Genomic DNA, 19,789 nt, shown 5'->3' with positions numbered 1-19,789 from the left:
ATCAGAGTACTATTGGTATCTATGTTAACACAAGTTTTGTTATGGGGTGGGAGGGGCTGCTCCACACTCGGCTGTTCCTTACCCTCCCACAGTTACCCACCAACTGAGCCATGTCACCATGAGTGCCGGGAATCTCTATCCCTGACGCTCCCTCTGGCCAAGAACTGTAGCCACTTGGAACTCCCCAGGGGGAGGAGGAAGACTTTGCAAGTGAGTGTGGGGCAGGCTAGAGCCACCCGTCTCCCTCACTCTTCGCCCCACTCCCCTGCCTCAAGTTCCTTCCATCCCCCTAGCTCCCTCCTACAACCCACACACCAACCCTGAACTTCCTTCTACTGCCTAACGGTTGCCCAAATCCCACGCTCCCACCCCCAACCTCCTGCACGAAGCTTCTTCCCACAATCCAGCCCCCTTGGCCTTAATGCTGGTGATCCTTCCTACACCCCTAGCCCCACCTCAAAGCCTGCCCGCCCGCCCGCCCACACACACACACACTCTGAACCCGAGGCCCCACACCCACCCCAGATAGTCCATGTGCAGAATGAACTTTGCTGTATGCACCAAGATGCAGGTGCTGTGTTACACATCATCTCCACATTGGTGCGCATAAAATTAATTCTTCACAGGGACATAAAAAAATTAGAGGGAACACTTTTCAGCACACTAATACTTTTACAACTTGTGTGGTTTGAGTGAAAGGTGCAAGATTAACAGAGCTCTGCAAATCTGTGGATATCTGCTTTATAAACCCAGGCATCCACACCAGTAGATGCGGCTCTCCTCCGCTCATTTTTGTGCACATGGATGAAGATGTGGGTACAAAATTTGTAACAGGAGCCCTGCAAATCTGTAGAGATCCACAGCTCATTCCTGCAGATGCAGATATAAATTCTGTAACTGTGCCAGGTTCTACTGATTCTTTATCGCAAGTGATTTCTTAGTATCACACATACTCCTCTCCCCACAACACTGGGCAAAAGGGAAGGGTTACTAATGAGAAATATTCTCAGACTACTTCAGCTTCCTTGAAGACACGAAGCTGCAGAGCAAAAACATCAGCAATAATATTGAGGTAAGTGATGGAGGGATAAAAAAAATGCTAACAGAAATAAAGCACAACTTCATGCAAATAAGAGAAAGCAATTTCCAGTTATTCGGAGGTACTGCTGTGGTTTCCTACTTTAATCACAGAGAAAGAATGGTGGCATTTCATGAAAACAGTCTTGTCTCCTTATTTGCAGTTTGGCAATGTTCTCCATTAGGATAAAACCAGGAAATAGGTTAGAAGGAGCTGGAAGGAATGACTCCAAGAGTACGCCTGGAACTTAACAGTGGCAAGTCGTATATCGCTTCCGCATCTTGCAGGATAATGAAAAAAAATCTTGACTAAGTGAGTGCAGACTTTTTGTTTTAGGACTGCTTCTAAAAACTTGATAGGTGTAACGCAAAACACACTGAGGCCCAATTTTTCTGTGTAAAAGTCTAGATTCTTCTCTCCTACTCTGTCAGGTCTGGCAAGAGAAGTAATTGAAACTGGTTATAGATCGTTCAAGCTGGCATACGAAATTTCATTTTTATCCTGTTTATCACATCAAGAATATTCACCACAGAAAGTAACTGGAGGCAAAGATTTACATATCAGCTTACATTTTAGGAGCTGGGAGCCATCTACCACTGAAATCAATGGAAAAATGCCCAATAGGCAATGAGTAACAAGATCTAACAGGTCAGGCCTGGGGTATGAAATCAAGATTTGGATTGTATTCCTGGCTCTGTCACTGTGTTCATGTGACTTCTCAGACATAATTTATTATTCATCTCAGTTTCTCCTCCTGTAAAATGGGTTTAATATTCCAACAACCCCTCTCCCCCAAGTTAAACTGTGATTTTAGTAGTTGTTAAGCACTTGGAATTTCTTGGAGGGAAGGTGATGCAGAAGTCCAAAGGATGAATATGATTTCATCAGGCTTATCTTATAATAGGACTTTATAATCAGCTGCTCATTGTTCTGAAAAAGCTAGAATAAACAACCAGCCTAGAGTTTTAGGAAGAGAAACATGCTAGAATAGCAATGCCTTACTAAAATACAGTTCAGCTCATAAAAAAAACAGATTGGTGATAGTGAACTTACTTCAGCCCTTATCATATCATTGGCCCATAAAAGGTTTTAAACTATCTGCCACGGTTCTCTTACTCCTTCCTCCAATTTGTTTATTTCTGGGAGAGTGTAGACCACTGAATAGTACACAGAATCCAAATGACATACATGACTCTTATCAGCCAGCTTGTTCAACCTGAGAGGTGACAGGTACATTTTGTAAGAACAGCCATGTGTTTCAGCTTCACTTACTCTGCCACAAGATATATACACTCACTTACAACAAAAGTAGGAGTCCACAGTACCACTAATAAGGTACGTTATAAAGTTGTGTTGCGGTTATTCAAAAGAATACTTAATATATTAACAAAACAGAAAGAAAAATGCCATTTATTGATGTTGCCTTGGAAAACGGCATTGCACTGCAGTATGAGATGCACATAACATTCCACTTCATAAGCCACAGTAAAGTGTGCCCTTCGCATGCATGTTGTGTCTCTCTCTTACTAATACAGCAAGCCCAGGCACATACCAGTCCTTAGATAAGGATCTATGTAAAGTATGAAATGTTATGTACACTACACATGGTTACCTGTGTACCATTATCAAACAAAAAAAGCAGTCAAGTAGCCCTTTAAAGACTAACAAAATATTAGGAGAGCTTTTGTGGGACAGACCCACTTCTTCAGACCATAGCCATACCAGAACAGGCTCTGAAGAAGTGGGTCTGTCCCACGAAAGCTTACCTAATAAACTATTTTGTTAGTCTTTGAAGGGCTACTTGACTGCTTTTTTGTTTTGATAATCTACAGACAAGCACATCTCTCTCTGTTATTATATAACATTATGTGAGAATAGCTAGACAGCTTTTTGCCTATGTGAGTAACAATTAGAGCTGGGCAAATTTTTCAGCTGAAACTTCCTTTGCCAAAAAGAAAAGTAGATTTGGATCGACTAAAACATTTTGCCATTGCATTTCAGTTTTGGCTAAATGCTTTTTCTGCTGAAACAAACCAAAAAGAAACAAATATTGAAAAAGTTGATTTTGTCACAAGATGAAAAACTATTTTTCAGGCTAAATTGACAGATCAGGGGCCAACCATGGTGGGCGTGACACAAGCACATCACAAAAAAAGATGGTGTGCCCCCAAGATCTTAGTTCATGCTTCTGAGCCCTGGTCCACGATGCAGAAGCTCATGCAAACCTGACTGCAGAATTCAGACCATATTGGGAAGAGATTTATTCCCTGGAAAAGGAGGAGAGAACTGAAGCACACTGGCAAATTGAAGCACATATACAGTCTATGGAGTAACACTTAAAGGTTGCCATTAGCCTGCCCATCAAGTAAAACAATGGAGCACTGCACCCAGGAGTCTAAGGCTCAGCCAACATTGACAAGAAAATTATGTTTACCTACAGGACATGTAACATACAACAGCTCTCCAGCTGTAAAGTATTAATGGGGCCAAAGCATTGCAGTTTTAGCACAACATAAACAAAGCAAGGTCAGCACCTTTTATCTAGCTACCTTGTCTCTGCTAGGATAGGTAAAGCACAGGATAAGAGAGAAAGATGGGTAAGGAGGCACAACCATCCTGCTTTTTAAAATAATGTGACAACAGCAGCAGCATCACTATTTTTTGTAGTGGAAACAGCCTAGAAAGAAAGAAAAAAATAGGATGCAACAACTGAGTGATGGAGAGAATGAGGTGTTAAGGGGCTGACAGGCCCCACAAAGCAGAGGGAAATTAGGTGATATAGAAACCAAAGAGATGCAATATTCATGTATCTAGCCTAAACTTCTAAACAGGAAACCCAAATGACTCTACACCATGTGCAGTTTCATCACCAATTTTTTTTTTTTTATTAAAAAGCTTCCGTTTTTAATCAACTGTATTGTTGTTCAAGCACAGGGCATTTCTAACTTCTTTCAAGTTAACCATTTTAGCTAACAGAAACAAGGAGCAACGTAAAGGCAACCCTGTGAATAAGAGCTACCTTCTCCAGCAGAGCACACATTTATGCAATCAAGAGGCTATTACAGAGAACAGCCTGTGGTTCTGACAGCAGAGAGACTATCTTCAAACCGAAATTAGCACAATACTGTGTGTAAGGCACAGACAGTATTCCTGTTTCTCTGCAGTCATCAATATGCAGGCCTCTTGACTGGATTACTGCAAAACAGCGCTCCTCCATCTCTACCTGAACAGGACTGATTCGGTATGTTCCACAGTATGTTGAATGCAGGATCAGGGCAATATAGTTAGGAAATCAATGACTATTTTCATTGCAAAGAAAACACAGCAGCTTCAGAGATGTTGTTAAAAATGCTATTAAATGCCACTAATTCCATTGAAAAAGCATGATCCATCATTGCATTTACTGCTCTTCAGTCTGCATGAAGGTCAATATTCACCATATTTTACCAAAGATGGATGCAAACACCCCATTTCGAATAATCTAAACATCAGCCAGCAAAAATACTGATATGCAACAATCAAGGCACTGATTACATTTTTCTCTGATTGGTTATATATTTCCATTGCAAGAGCCTAGTTTATCCAGTGCTATTTTAGAACAGGCACCCATCAGCAATCACTTCAAAGGAGCTGTATATGTATGCATGCCACAAAAAGACAGTCCTGTGACAAAAGCCACAGCTTTTCTTCTGTTTCTAAGGTAACTGCAAAGGAGGATTACACCTTACATGACTCCAGGTAAAAGTACTCAGGACCAGGGCATTTCTTTTTCTGTCAACCCAGGTGCTAATTCTTCATTACTACACTACAGGAAAGAGATGGGAACCTCCTATCAATCAATCTGGGAGCAGTATACAAAAGCAAAAAGGGCTTTTAAGCACCCAAACATCTTCACATCCTTCCAAGATACCATCCTCTGCCCTTGTGGTTGCCTCCCTGTAAAAAAAAAAAAGCCATGTGATTTTTTTACTAAGTAGTGAAACCTTCACACACAAAACAGAGAAGATATAATGTAGCTCATACGTTTCTTCAGGACACGTAAAGAACTAATCAGATACATCCCTGGAACCTGCCTCCGGAACGTTAGAAATTCAACTAAAGTACCTGCTATTAAGAATTCCCATATGAATCTACGTTTAAAGTGGAGGAAGCTAAGAAAGCAAGTCTAGTAATTTTCACTGAGCTCATAATCAGGAGCAAGCAGAACTTTTGAAAACTACACACCTCTCACTCACCAGTGGGAGGGGGGGAGAACAACAACACTTGTTAGAAAAAGTATTTTCCAGAGAATACACAGCGCTAATGAAATGTACCAGCATTACTGCCGCAGCATCACTCCAAACCTGGGACCGGCCAGTGTCTACAGACACCTAAACAGCAGCAGTTTACCTTTGCAGAGGCAGGATTTCACAAGCCATTCCTGAAATGAAAGTTGGCAGCATGCAACTGTTCCTCCCGTCTTTTTCCTCGGCAGGGAAGAGCTTCTCACCCTCCCAGCAGCGCCTGCCTAGCGTCCAGACCCAGAAAGAGACGCGGGATTAACACCGCAAGACCTTTCCCGCCCCCCAGGAAAACTCAGACTAGCGCTAAACTTCTCCAAAGGGAAGCGGCGCGGCGCTCTCCGCCGCTGACCTTTTATTCCCGAGCAGCAGCTGAAGCCGTTCAGCCAATCAGGAAGAGCAGCGGCAACAGCTCTGCCTGCCTGCCTCCTCCCTCCCCTGCGGGCGTGGCGCGCCAGCCTGGGAACTTGGAACGTCCCCAGCCAAGGAGCCCCGGCTGACAATGGGAAGCCACGCCCCCAGGGGCTGCTCCCGGGAAAAGCACGCGCGATTCCAGCTCGCGCGCCGTGCCACGGGGCAGCAAGCGCAAGTCAAAAACCCACCTCGCGGCGGGCTGAGCTTTTAAAGCAGGGGCGTCGGCACAGCAGCTTCCCTACGGGAGCCCGTCTACGTGACCCCTGTGCGCGCCGTGCCGCGCCTGCCGATGTTTGTTTTCACCCTGCTGCAGGCTGGCCTGCTGCGGATAGCTCCAGAGCCGTGACATCACGTTGGGCACGTAGTTCTCGCTCCGGAGATGGGGAGGGGGGAAGGAGGCGCGAGAACAGACCGTCCTTTGGTGCAGCCCACTGCGTCTTTTTCTTAATCAGCAACCAGGTGCCACCAGCCCCTGGGAGCACACACGCAGTCACTCAATTCCTGTCGGGGCCAAGCAAAGGGGGATTGGGCGGGGGGATGGGTTCCGATGACTAAGGGACTGGGAAAAAACACTCCATAATCGTGTAGCTTTAGTCAAAGTCACATGCAGGATGCAAGAGAGATCAGAGCCCAGTCGTACCAAAAACGCAGGCTCGAGCTGGGTGTAGCGCCACGAAGCAGAAGAGGTCTTTTTCTTTCAAGTGAACTTTGTGCCAGTCAAAAGTGCCAGCCTGAAAACCCTCCATCCTGAAATCTATTTGTCCCCAGACCAGAAACAACAGGGAAAGCAACAGCACTTCAGTCATAAAATGCATACAGCATCTAACACAGAGAATTCATTTCAGTTAGCATCTCCAGGTGCTCCCACAATGCAAATAAACTCATGTTAAGCTAGGCTGTCCTAATGCACAGTAGAAAGGATGCCATACTAGCCAACCCCCCCATTCTAGATGCAGCTTATACTTGCAAACGGATACTTTTGCCACTCTCACTTATACTGGTTTCCCAAAAGAGAGACTCTACAGTGACAGAAGTATTTTATGTTGGTACAAGTTCATCTACACAGCTTTTGCCAGTCCAAAGATGTTTTTTTTAAAACTCACTCCTGAATCAATGCTGGCATAAATTGCTAACATGGATCAACCTTGGAGGCTACTGCAAATGCTACAAATCTAAGCACAATACCAAATTTACAACCTTTGTATCTACATCACAGATGCAATTTCATGAAATATGGAGCAAAGACTTTTGCTTAATTTACCATAATTTAACTGGAAGGTTACCAGTATTTTGAAAATGGCATCCTGGGTTTTACATGAATGACTATGAACCACTGAAAATACAAAGACCTATTCTAGCCACATGCAATTTAATGGTGGAGTTGTGTGTGTCCTAGTGAACTGGAGAGATTGAGATGAAAGCCACACTGTCTTCCTTAGACATCTATTAACTTAGAGTTTCCATATTAAACAGAGGACACCCTGAGAGGAAGCCCTCTCTGTATTAGTACAGTAATCCCTCGATTTATGTGGAGGTTGCGTCCTGGGCAACCTCTGCATAAATTGAATTTCGTGTAAATTGGGAGGAGTGTTAGAGGAGCAGGCAGCTGGGTGTATGGGGGCGGGGCAGCAACACAGCCCTTGGCTTCTCCCAGATGGGGGGCGCACACCTGCTTGTGCTGCAGTTTCTCCCACCCTTGCCAGTTGGGGAGCCCAGCGAGCACAGACAGAGGCTTACAGCACAGCTTCTCCCAGGTGGGAGAATCGGTGCAGCAAGCAGTTGTGTGCCCACTGGGTTCTCCCAGCTGTGAGAGCCCAGGGCTGGAGTGGGGGAGGCAGTTTCTATTTGTACTGAACTTGTGTTAATGCGAGTTAAGCGCAAATCGAAATCACGCTTCAAGAGTTTACTGTATCTACCAATTCATGTTGTAGGAATGTGTTATACAGAACTCTCTCTCATATCTGGCAACCTCAAGGACCAGTTGCCAGATATTCAAATTCTGGATATTCAGATATTCTGGATAATAGAGAGGTACACCTAGCAATGGTAATGCTAAAGAAAAAGATTAGATATTAAGAAACAAACAAATATGTATGCAGAGTACTTTATTTACCAACAGTAGTACTGTACATTGTAAACTTTACTGTATTTGCTGTATTAATTTGTATTTACTTTCACTATGCTGCACTTATGGAAAATGTAACTAAAATTTACTTATGGTTAAAATACAAGTTATTTGAAAGTTCCAGGTAATAGAATGCCTGATATGAAAGAATTTAGTAGTATATATAGTACATTAATACAAAATGAGTTGGTAGATACTGATCCAGGTACACTCCATCTCAGGGGTGTCCTCATTTTTGAATGGTCAAATAGGGTAATCCTAATTAACTGCAAAGGGATTCTGAGGGAATCCTCGCTGCCCTCAGCCAGTCATACCAATGTTTCTAAAGACATTCAGAATCCAGCTGCCCCAGAGTGATCGCTTTGAACCATAAAAGTAATTATCATATATTATTTATATTGGGGCAGCATTGAGGAGTCCCAGTCATGGATTGGAACCCCACTGGGCAAGGCACTGCATAAACAGAAGACGACGACAGTCCCTGCCTCAAAGAGTTTAAACCTTAATACCAAAAATCAGTCTCTTAGTAGCAATGGGCCAAACTGAGACCTAATATAAACAAGCACAACTCCAGTAACTTTGACAGAATTACAGCAGGTCTGAACCTGGGCAGGCAGCTTTTCTAACCTAAACAACCTTCAGAGGTCAACAGTTATTTCACATTCTTCTTTTGTTTTACAGTACATGCAGGCACCAGCATTGGTTTAAAAAATCCTTAAGCAAAGTGCTCTACTACATTAAACATAGCTCTGAAATGCAGCCATCTCTAACATTGAGATAGCAGCCAGGGGGCAAAATACACACACACTAGTGCCAGGAGGTAGCATCCTCACGGAGTACACAGCATACACTTCCTCCTCATTTGAAAAATATCACAAGATCTGTCATACCGCATAATGAGTAAGAATCATCATTTAAGTAATACCCCGATCATGTAGTTTACTATGTCTAGCCTGGTTTTAAAATCCATGTACTGTATCAGGACAGATTTATTTAATAGAGCTGTATGTTTCAAATAGCATAAGGAGAGTGCACTGCAGCAACAGTGCAGTTCAGGTTTACTCATGTTCCCAATGTGCCACTTCTGATGCCCTCAAAAGCCGCTCCTCTCACAGCTTCTGTAGCTTCTGCCAATGGTAGTTTAAAACCCCAACCCTCATAGCTTCATGTTCCAAAATGAGTGATGCTTGGGGAGAGGGGTGGGGAAGGGGTCGGGATTCAGGCCACAATGGTGGGATTTGTGGGGTCACACTGAGGTATTAGAAAACAAATTCTACAAAACCTGGGACATGATCCTGCATGAAACTTCCCAGGGGCACTGCATCAGACATGTAGAGCATTTCTCTTTGGGATTTCAGGCATCTCCTCATAACCCACTGGCCAAGAAACGAGCAGTGACTTTGCTGCCACACCTAACATGAATTTGGAAAACTCAGCTGCGTAGCAAAAGTTACTCTTGGAATTGAAGTTTTGCTAGTTGGATGGGGAAGCTGCGTTCCTCCGTGTTTCACGCTGATAATGGAAAGGATCTAAAGGAAGGCCTAAGTAACCTTCTGGATAATGCCATGGGTCAAAGCCATGTAGGAGCTAAACTTCTAACTCTCTATCAGCTGGTTCTAACACGTGGGTCCAACCCTGTCTTTTAAGCCTGATTCGATAGCAACATTGACTGCATCAGCTTTAACAGACATTAAGACCAACAAGTCCAACAACCAGTGCAGGTCCTGGAGCAAAGTGGGAGGGGGGCCCCGCCCCATGCCCCAGAAAAGGCGGGACCAAAGGTGGAAGGGGCAGGGACACATCACATGGTATGGCAGAGCAGTGCTACCGGCACAGCAAAGGGGCCTGAAGCTCTGGCTGCTGCTGTATGCCAGTCCTGAGGCAATTGTCCCCTTTGCCCCCCTGCCCCTGTTGGCAGGCCTCATTAAGTACCAGATGCACCAGGCATGGAAGCAAGGGCAGCAGCAGCCAGAGTCCCTTAACTACATGTTGTAAGTTGCCTTGCAGATGTGGGTCATATAACTTAGTCATGTGCCCTCAGCTCCTTTGAGCACCAAAAGACTTCCTGGATTAGCAGGGGTTTTCCAGACATTAAACTGTGATGCCTAAAATCTGCAGCTGCTGCTCCCTCTTTGAAGGACAAGTTTGCATTTAAAAAAACAAAACAGAACAAAAACAATGGATGTCCTGAGGATGCACAGGAGTAAGGAACATGTCATGGAAACACATAAAGGAGGCTAAGAAACTGAGAAGTGGCTCTGCTTCAATGTGTTAACCTGTTTGTTTAATGCTTGCGAATGTTGACAGGCTCACAAAAGGAAGGTCATTAGCAACGCTTCTGGAAATTATTTCAGATGTAGTGCCCTGTTGTCTAACAGTCAGACCCATGCACCTTATCAAATGGTGCTGTTTTTAAAAAGAGCAGCAGTACTGACCGGCACTTCTCTGCCATCTCAGATCCTGGGGCCATTATGTGAACTTTCTGTCAAGTAAGTGACTATTAGCAGCACAACTCCATGCATGATTTGCTATTAAATGAAATGGTTTTTAGTTTTCTAAAACCAAGTACAACATCACAGAGGATGATCAAATCTAGCTAGCTCTATCAGAGGGGTGTGTCTGTGTCTGTGAATCTATCTGGCTGGCTGAGAGACCACTTGCTTGAGAACATCTCCTAGACAGTAAGAGCTAAGACCACCAAAGTTTGTATGCAATATCCTCTTATTCCAACTTGCAGCAAAGGTCAGGATTACTTATACAGGGTTTGTTTGGGCCAGGAAAATGGGCTGTGCCTGGAATTCGATGGTGTGTTGTAAGATAGAAAGGGAGGGGGCTGATCAGAGGACAGCAATACTGCACAGTGACCACCAGGGGCAGCCCCACCAGAGAGAGAATGGTGAGCTGGGCACAGGGCTCACCCGCTTGCCAGCCACTAGCCCATTTTTCAGGTATCTAAAAAGGGTGTCATAAGGAGGAAGGAGAAAACTTGTTGTTCTTGGCCTCTGAGGATAGAACAAGAGGCAACGGACAAAGCATGAGATGGGAAAGCCAAGGGGACAGGAGAAGCAGGGGCAGTGGAGAAGCAAGAGTCCAGCATGTGGCATTTCCTGGGCAGCAGCTCGGGCTCCCTCTTTAGCATGCCTATCGAATCCCCACCCCAACAAGCCTCATCTCCTCTGCACCATCACGATGAGACCCCCAAGATGCACCTGAATCTCCCATCCAAAAGAACCTAATCTCTCCGGCACCTGGAACGCCCCCCCCTCCCCCCCACAACACACACAGCTTCCCAGACCTAGGTAGTCCCTGCTGACCACCTTCACTTGGTCCCCCACTGCAGTCCCATTGCTCCTTACCTGGAACCTCCCAAGAAGCCCCCATGCATCCAGATCCCCCTCTGAGCCAACTGCACCCCAACTGCCCCACACACAGCCTTCTTACCCCAACCCAATCCCCCCACACTAAGTCCCGCTGCACGTAACTGATGCTACAGGCTGAGCCTACCTGCCCACATCCGGTGTTCCTGGAACAGAGTGTTTCTGTGGCAAGCCTGGCCCTTGTATGATGTCAGAGTTAGGTGCAGCCTCACTGCCGAGTCCCTGTCCCAGTATCTCCTCCCTGTGCTTGGCAGGATTAAATAAACAAAGCCCATCCCTGGCAGAAGTTTGTCTGACCTGCATTGATAGGTATTCCACAGCCACATTTCAGTACAGCCAAAGTTATTCACCCAGGAACAAAGAATACAGGCCATATTTAAAGGATATGGGACTCTTATCATGGGAAGCAGTAAGTCTAATGAAGATGTGGAGGTCATGGTGGCTACTCAGATGAACACAGATTCAGCCTGCAATGCTGGTGAAATGGGCTGATCTTTGGCAGCATAGGTGGCGATCAGAAGGCTATAATATCTCTGTATTTAGCACAGTACAACTGCTACTGGAAAATTCTGTTGCGTTCTGGTGTCCAAAATTCAAGACATGTTGATAAGTTGGAGAGGATTCAGAGAAGAGCAACAAAAAAGGTTTAAATGATTAGTACATGTGCCTTATGATGAAAGATGCAATGACTCAATCTATTTAGCTTTAAAAAGAGAAGGTTAAGGAATGACCTGATAAACCCAATCTTGAAGTAGCTGCCTGGGAAACAAAAATGTGATAACAGGGGATAATAGAGGACTCTTTGATCTAGCAGACAAAAGCATAAAATCTAATGTCTGGAAGCAGAAAGACAAATTCAGATTAGAAACATAATTTTAATAAGGGTAACTGACCACTGAAACTACTTACCAAGCGGTGTGATGGATTCTCCATTATTGGAAAAAATTTAATTACAATTAAATTTGTAGACAATTTACTAAATGATATGTCTTGCTCAAAAACAGATACTTGACTCAAAGCAGGAATTAATTTAAGGGCACCCAAAATCCTACTTTATGTAGGTAAATCAGACTAGATGATCACAATGGTCCTTCAAAAATCTATGAATGAGGTGACTCACGGGTCTGGAAATTTAAGTATAGGTTGAACCTCTCTAATTCGGAACTCTCATCTGGCAAAAGCCGTAATTCAACATGACTTTAGTTAGCCGGATGGCCATTTATCATGGGCGTGGCCAAGTTTCTTGTGGTCCCATAAAGATTGTTTGCAATCACCAGTCCTGGATCTCAGTGTTCTGTGCTGTTATGTAGGTCTAATTTTCCCCTAAATGTCTTCTAAGAGCCCAGTAAGCAGTGGAAGTCTTTGTAATGCTACTAGTCAATACTGACCATCCATAGTCTGGCAAATTCTCTTATCTGGCACCAGTCAGGTCCCAAAGTGTCAGATGAGAGAGGTTCAACTTGTAGTTCAAATCTGATGATTACAGTAGACCATAAAGACATTTCCTCCCTGTTTTAACAGTCTAGTAATAGTTTAAACATAGTAGTACTTGTGGCAACAAAATGCAGTCACCTTACTTCAGGCCCATAATAAAAAGGATTATGAAAATAAGTGTACAATGAGTAAATTACTAAGTATGATTTACTAGAAATGTAGGTATAAATAGGAAATTAACAGAAGAGAGTTATCTTAAAGAGACTACAATGTACACACCAAAGACTTCAGATAAACAAATCAAATACTTTGTCCTAAAAAAATCTTGTTGAAAAATTGTATAAAGCTTTTAACAAGAAAACAGCTGTGAGCTTAATTAAGGAGGGGCTAGTGCTCCTCCACAAGTGTGCTATCTATATCGGCATTGTCACTTGTGGCTTGTTGTAGTAAAGCATACACATTCTCACTGGCAGAATGCCCCTAGCTTGGAAACTTTGCAGCTGCCCATTTGGGAGACACTTTAGATAAGCTGCACAGATGGGATTTGATTAATCATCTATGTATTTCCCCAACGTCACTAACTGATCCCATATCTTCTATAAGAAAAATAAGCCAGCCTCAGCTAAATTTTGTTAGGCTTTATTTCCTGGATTGATAACTAAAGACTATAAAGAGATAATCCATGGATAAAAAATGAGGGGACTATGGAATGCTCTTTTTCCTGTAATTCTGCTGATCCTTGTTGAAATGTAGGAGCTGAAATTCTTTTCAACAGACAGCTAAAAAAAGTACAATTGACATAATTGTTCCTCCACTCACTGGGACAACAGGAAAACATCCACCTCAGCCATGTGGTTCTCAGTTACTGAGAACCACAATACTCACACTCTCAGCTACATTTCCCATGGAACAGGACACCAAGAGCTTTCACAGCCTCTCCCCGTGGTGTCAGATTAAATGCAACTGCTGTCCTTGGAAAAGAAGCAATGTCCTTTACAAGAGATGGCACACACGAGATCAGCTGCTTCAATTTGTTCCAATGGCCTCTTACATCATGAGAGGGCATCGAAGTTCTTTCTTGGCTTCCCAGCTGGGGAAAGAGGAGGACTAGGAATATGTTTCTTAAGGGCTTTCTGGGAATATATCACATCAGGAGTGACTGTGCCAGTCACTGTGCCACGGGACCAGGGTGAGACATAGGGTACAAAAGTTCCCTGGGTTTCTCATCTGTACCAGTTCAAAGTCCAGAATGCAGGCCATCAAGCCCATAAAGATTTTTTTTTTTAGTAATGGGTTTTCCCCTTAGTGCTGCAAATTCATGTCCAGTGGAATTTCACACGCGCTTCTAAAATGGTAATTTCATAAAACTATTCATAAATCTCTCTCTCTCTTTCTCACATACACCCTCACACACTAACTATTCTGCATTGCAAAAGCAGTGAAAGAATTCCAGAATATTCAAGTAAAAGCAAATACCACTTTTGCTTCTAGACGTGGGAAACTCTCCCCTGACAGCTGGTGAAAATACTCTCCCTCCAGGTGATCAGTGAGAAGGTCAGGTGTGCATGTGAGTGGTTCCTAACTTATGCTAGAGGAAGTGTGGGGATTCAGACTTGCTCCCTGTATCAGCTCCACAATTATGAATAGGTCAGATTACGAACAGGAAGCTGCTATTGCAGCATAATAGACCATTTGAACAGGAGAGGCAGACCCCCACAGAGAATGGGTAGATGATGTAATAGATTGTAGACTAGCTCCGCACCAGAAACTAAGCCACTCCGCACTGGACAGGGAAAGATGGAAAGAAATCATGAGAGAGTTATCAGACAACAGTGGGGGCTGAGCCCATGGTTGATGATGATGATGATGATGATGATGAAGCTGCTATAGACAACTCTCCAACACCACATTCTACAGACAACTATCCTCTGATCCCATTCAGAAGTGCCAAAAAACCTGTACACCAGCTAGTCAAGAAACTACTGAAAACACAGAACAAATGTCACAGACACATCCCCAGAGCTCCAACCAGGGGTATTCTATCTGCTATGCAAGATCCATAAACCTGGAAATCCCAGATGCCCCATCATCTCAGGCACTGGCGTTCTTACAGCAGGACTGTCTTACTATACACACTTTCTCCTCAGGCCGTAAGACACCAGCACTCCCAGCTGTTTTCAAGACACCACTGATTGCCTGAAGAAACTTCAGTTCATTGATGATCTTCCAGAAAACATCATCCTCATCGCTATGGATGTAGAATCTCTCTACACCAACAATCTGCACACAGATACAAGCCATCAGCAACTTTGTGATTCTGTTCTCACCCACAACCATTTCAGATTTGGGGACGATTTATACCTTCAAGTGGGTGGCATCATTACAGGTATCCACAATACACCCCACAATAGGCCAATGTTTTTGTGGCTGATTTAGAATAACTGTTCCTCTGCTCTCGTCCCCAAGTATGCCTCCTCGACTTCTGCTACACTGATGACATATTTATCATATGGACTCACAGGACGGAGGCCTCTGAAGAATTCAACTAGGGTTTCAACTATTTCCACCCCATCTTGGACCAGTCCACACAAGAGATCCGCTTCCTGCACACTTCAGTGCAAATAAGTAGTGGTCTCAAACACCACTCTATAACAGAAAACTACTGACTGCTATACAGACCTACATGCCTCCAGGTTTCATCCAGAACACATCACATGATCCATTGTCTACAGCCAAGCATAAGATACAACCCTATTTGCTCCAGTCCCTCAGAGATAAGCACCTAGAGAATCTCCATCTAGCATTCTTAAAAATACAGTGCCCACCTGGGGAAGGGAAGAAATAGATTGATGAAGTCATGCAGGTAGCCTGAAGTCACTTACTACAGGACAGACCCAACAAAGAAAGCAAAAGAACACCACTAGCCATTATGTACAGCACCCAGCTAAAACCTCTCCTATGCATACAATCTTTCCTAGATGTCAAAACCTTGCTCTCACAGACCTTGGGAACTAGGCCAGTCCTTGCTGCAATAATCTCCGTTGCAAACTCTGTCCACCCATCTACCCTACTGACCTCATCACATGACTTACCACATCAGCTATACCATCAAAGGCTTGTTCACCTGCACACCTACTCATGTGATATATGCTATAAAGTGCCAGCAACATCCTTGTGCCATCTACATTGGACAAACTGCAGTCCAATGAAACTGCTGATTTGACACCATCACAATGGGTCTGAATGGATACAAGGCATGGCTCCCTCATTACAACAAGTAATTTCCCCTTCAGGTACTCTCACCTTCTCATTACTACTGGAGGTGAGCCGTATTCGCTCTGATTTAATTAGCACCAATGTTACACTCCCCTATCTGCATCCCTGCCTTTCTTTCACTCCAAGCAACTAAGCAAGTGAGTTGTATCTCACGAAAGCTTATGCCCTAATACCTCTGTTAGTCTTTCAAGTGCCACCGATGCACTGCTTTTGCTGACATAGACTAACGTGGCTACTCCTCTGCAACGTGTCACAAAGAGTTTCACCAACACTAAACACTTTGGAAAAAGCCCACTCTCATGGCCAGATTTTAATCAGCACCCAGCAGCTCCTATTGTTAAAAATCAAGCCCTAACAATTAAAATTACCAATATTTTTAATTGACATGACAAACAACACTGATATTTACATGCAGCTTTGAAAGTTCTGATCTTCATTTCCTACTAAGAATTTAAAAAAACAATTGCACAAAAATGTCTTTTCTGTTGATTAAAAGCTAATCAGTCTCTGTGTTTACAGCACATTGTTTACTCTGGATTAAACAGTATGAAAGGGGATGAGCTACAAGAGTTCACAAGACGTTTTAAAAGAATTGCACACTAATTCACTCATCTCAATTATTTTTCCAGTGCAAGCAACAGAACCCTGGAAGCCAACTCTGACTGTGATGGGCTATGTAACAGGTGCTATAACACCATCCAAAGTCAGCTCCTTTTCCTGAGCAAATGACACAGTACAAAGAAAGTCTCTTTCTGAAGCAATTACCGGACAGTCAAGAGGTTTATGAGATGGGTGTTGGGACGAAATGACTGGGCTCAGGCTCAGCTGTAAGGCTGTATGAAAAGAGTGAGTTGAAGATTGTAACTTGATCTCTGCATTTGGACAGAACTGGCGGTCAAACCAATGCTGGGAGATGTAGGCTGTGAGAAACCCCTTAACATATATCTATGAATTACTTCACTGCCGCGAGAATCCTGTTTGCCTTTAGTTCTCTGAACCCAAAATTGTGGTCTGTTTCCAGGGCCCCCACATGGTGGTGGGGGAGGGTACACTTCACCCAGGCATGGGGCCCATGTTGCAAACTGTGGTATGTGTGTGGGAGGAAGCCCATATTACAAGTTTGCACTGGGCCCCCAAAAAATATTATGCTTGGGCACGGTTTGTTCCTGCTGCATCCTAGCCTCAGTTTACCTTACCCATCACATTAACTAACAGTGAATGTTGCTTTCCTGCACAGCTAAATACAATGGTACCAGCTCAACAAAGTATTATTTAGCATCATTTACTATTACTACCAGAATTTAAAATTCACATTTGAGCCTTACCTCTCAGGCCAATACAAGCTGCAAGCACTGCAAAAACAACACATTTTGCTTCTGAAATCCAAGGCATAAGATTCTCTTGTGTTTCTGAACAATTTATGAGTGAACAAAATATCACTGAGGAGAAGAGCTTAGCCAGTCAGAAAAGGACCAGCCATTTGCATAGATAACGAGAACATCCAGTGTTACATTAGAAAAGTTTAAAACGACAAGCCCAAGCTCAAGAGGATTGGATGGGATATAAACCCTCATGCTTTAAGGTGTAAGATAATAACTAATCAATGCTAAAACATTCCTGTTATTTTTAACTGCTTCTGCCGGATTTCTTCCACCTTCCTCTTAAGCATCTGGTAGTAACCAGTGCAATTATTAATCCCTGAAATTACCAAACACGCCAAGCATGTGCCATTAAAAATATTTAGACCTAGCCATGATATGAACACTTGAGCGGCTCATTTTTAAAAACATGATTATAAATTTTAAAATGCCAGAGCCACCCAAAAGGGAAGCTACCTCTCTAAAAATATTCTGCAATAATTTCATTGAGCATGGGTAGTCAAGAGACAGACCACAGGCCAAAACCAGAGCCAGATGCTTTTGAATAACCCCAGTATCTTTTTGTTTGCTTATTATCATAATTGTAATTATTTTGTTATTTTCTTCTCTGGAGTCTCCGGAGCTTGACTACACCTTCAATTTGGACCTTGACAAAAATAATTCAATACCCTGTTATAGAGTCTTATGAAACCAACAATTCAAAGCAACACAAACAATTCCTGGTAAGAAGATTTGGAATAAGAAGTGATAGATCGTAAGTAGCTTGCAACAGGGACCTTCTGGTATGTGTTGTAAAATGCTGCATAAACTAATGGTACACTCTGAAGAGCAATAATCATATTATGTTTGTGTAATTTCAACAGTAATATAATTCACTACAAATCATAGCTTTATCAATCCACCCCTACGTGATCCTAAAATTCTGATGGAGTAAAATAAACTAAGGAAGTACAGAAATCATGAGAGATCTGGATGACTCAGTGAATTGGTAGGGGAATAAGAGAACCTTTTGACTCTGGGTCATATTACTGCCAAGTCACTAATGACTGGAAATCCTTAACTGGCAGAGTGACCAGAGACCATATAGAGACAAAACTACTTTCTGCCCCCTAAACGAGGGGTGCGCAAAGTGGGAGGCAGGCCCCCTGGGGAGAGCGTGAAATTTCGTGAAGTAGGCACAGCAGGATTGGCTGTTGGGTCTCAGGCTCATCCATCTAATTAGAAATGTTGAAATATGTTACTGTTTTTATGCATGTGTATTCACATCTATATACCAAAGTTTTTACATTTTACAGACTTATTTTCTTACACGTGCCAAAAAGTTTTTTCTTTTTTTCCCCCCCATATAAACATAACCAAACTTTCTGTTGGTTTGGAATACATTCAACATGGGGGGAGGGGTCAGCTGCTAACTGCAGGGATGAAAGGTAGGGCTCAGTGTAAAAGAGTCTGCTCACCCCTTCCCGAAACAAGTGGTCCTTCTGAGTCAGACTTGAGGCATGCTGCCAATGCAGTGAAGTGCTGATTCCCTTCCTGTGGGTAAGCAGACCCTGTCAGTACCCAAAAGGCTTCTTTAAAAAGATATGTTTTGCCTTAGGCCATGGGGAAGAAGGATTTTACAGGCCTGAACATGCTCAAAACAGGAGCAGGGAGTGACAAGCCCACCTGTCCAACCTCTCCTCACTAGACATGCAGCTGATTACCTTAATTTAAAAACCTCTACAGACTAATCACAGCTGAGCTCCTACAGCAAACACTGCAGTGAACGCAACATTCAAAACCACATTTCTTGCAGCTCAACTCGGGGGAGGAGAAAGCACACAAGTAAATAAATGAGACCATAGCCAGACCAGAACAGACTCAATATTTAAGGCACAGAGAACCAAAAACAGTAAGCAAGGAGGACAAATCAGGAAAAGATAATCAAGGTGAGCAAATCAGAGAGTGGAGGGGTAGGGGGGAAGATCAAGAATTAGATTGAGTCAAGTATGCAGACGAGCCCCTATAGTGACTCAGAAAGTTCGTATCACGATTTAAACCATGTGTTAATGTGCCGAATATGAATATAAAAGCCAGCTCGGCTGCTTCCCTTTGAAGAACGGTGCGAAAGTTCTTTTTTCAGTAACACACATACCTTAAGGTCATTAATAGAATGCCCCATTCCATTAAAATGTTGACTAACTGGTTTGTAGATCTGGAGTGTTTTGATGTCTGTTTTGTGTCCATTAACCCTTTGTCTAAGGGAGTTAGAAGTCTGTCCAATATACAAAGCATCTGGGCATTGTTGGCACATGATGGCATATATGATGTTAGCATGTATATGTGTGTTACTGAAAAAGAAGTTTTGCACAGTTCTTCAAAGGGAAGCAGCCCAGCTGGCTTTTATATTCAAATTCAGTACATTAACACATGATTTAAACCGGGAT

The 19,789-nt window shown here is 43.3% G+C and overlaps 1 protein-coding gene across 16 annotated transcripts in view; it reads right to left on the bottom strand.

Moving 5' to 3' along the window:
• The window catches only part of FAM13A (family with sequence similarity 13 member A), a 197,712-nt gene that overhangs the window by 93,040 nt on the left and 84,883 nt on the right, over window positions 1-19,789 (bottom strand). For 2 of the 16 annotated variants that reach the window (XM_074993624.1, XM_074993626.1), the window contains exon 2: window positions 4,960-5,014. The exons of 7 other annotated variants lie outside the window; for them this stretch is intronic. In XM_074993624.1, the coding sequence (XP_074849725.1) occupies window positions 4,960-5,014 (55 nt within the window). Of the gene's footprint in view, window positions 1-4,959; window positions 5,015-5,467; window positions 5,722-5,960; window positions 6,082-19,789 lie in introns of those variants that run through there. 7 more of the 16 variants (XM_074993625.1, XM_074993629.1, XM_074993628.1 and 4 more) reach the window with 6 other exon arrangements.

The sequence above is a fragment of the Carettochelys insculpta genome, chromosome 4 (genome assembly GCF_033958435.1).
Source record: "Carettochelys insculpta isolate YL-2023 chromosome 4, ASM3395843v1, whole genome shotgun sequence".
NCBI lineage: Eukaryota > Metazoa > Chordata > Testudines > Carettochelyidae > Carettochelys > Carettochelys insculpta.
This window is presented reverse-complemented; position numbering and strand designations above follow the sequence as displayed.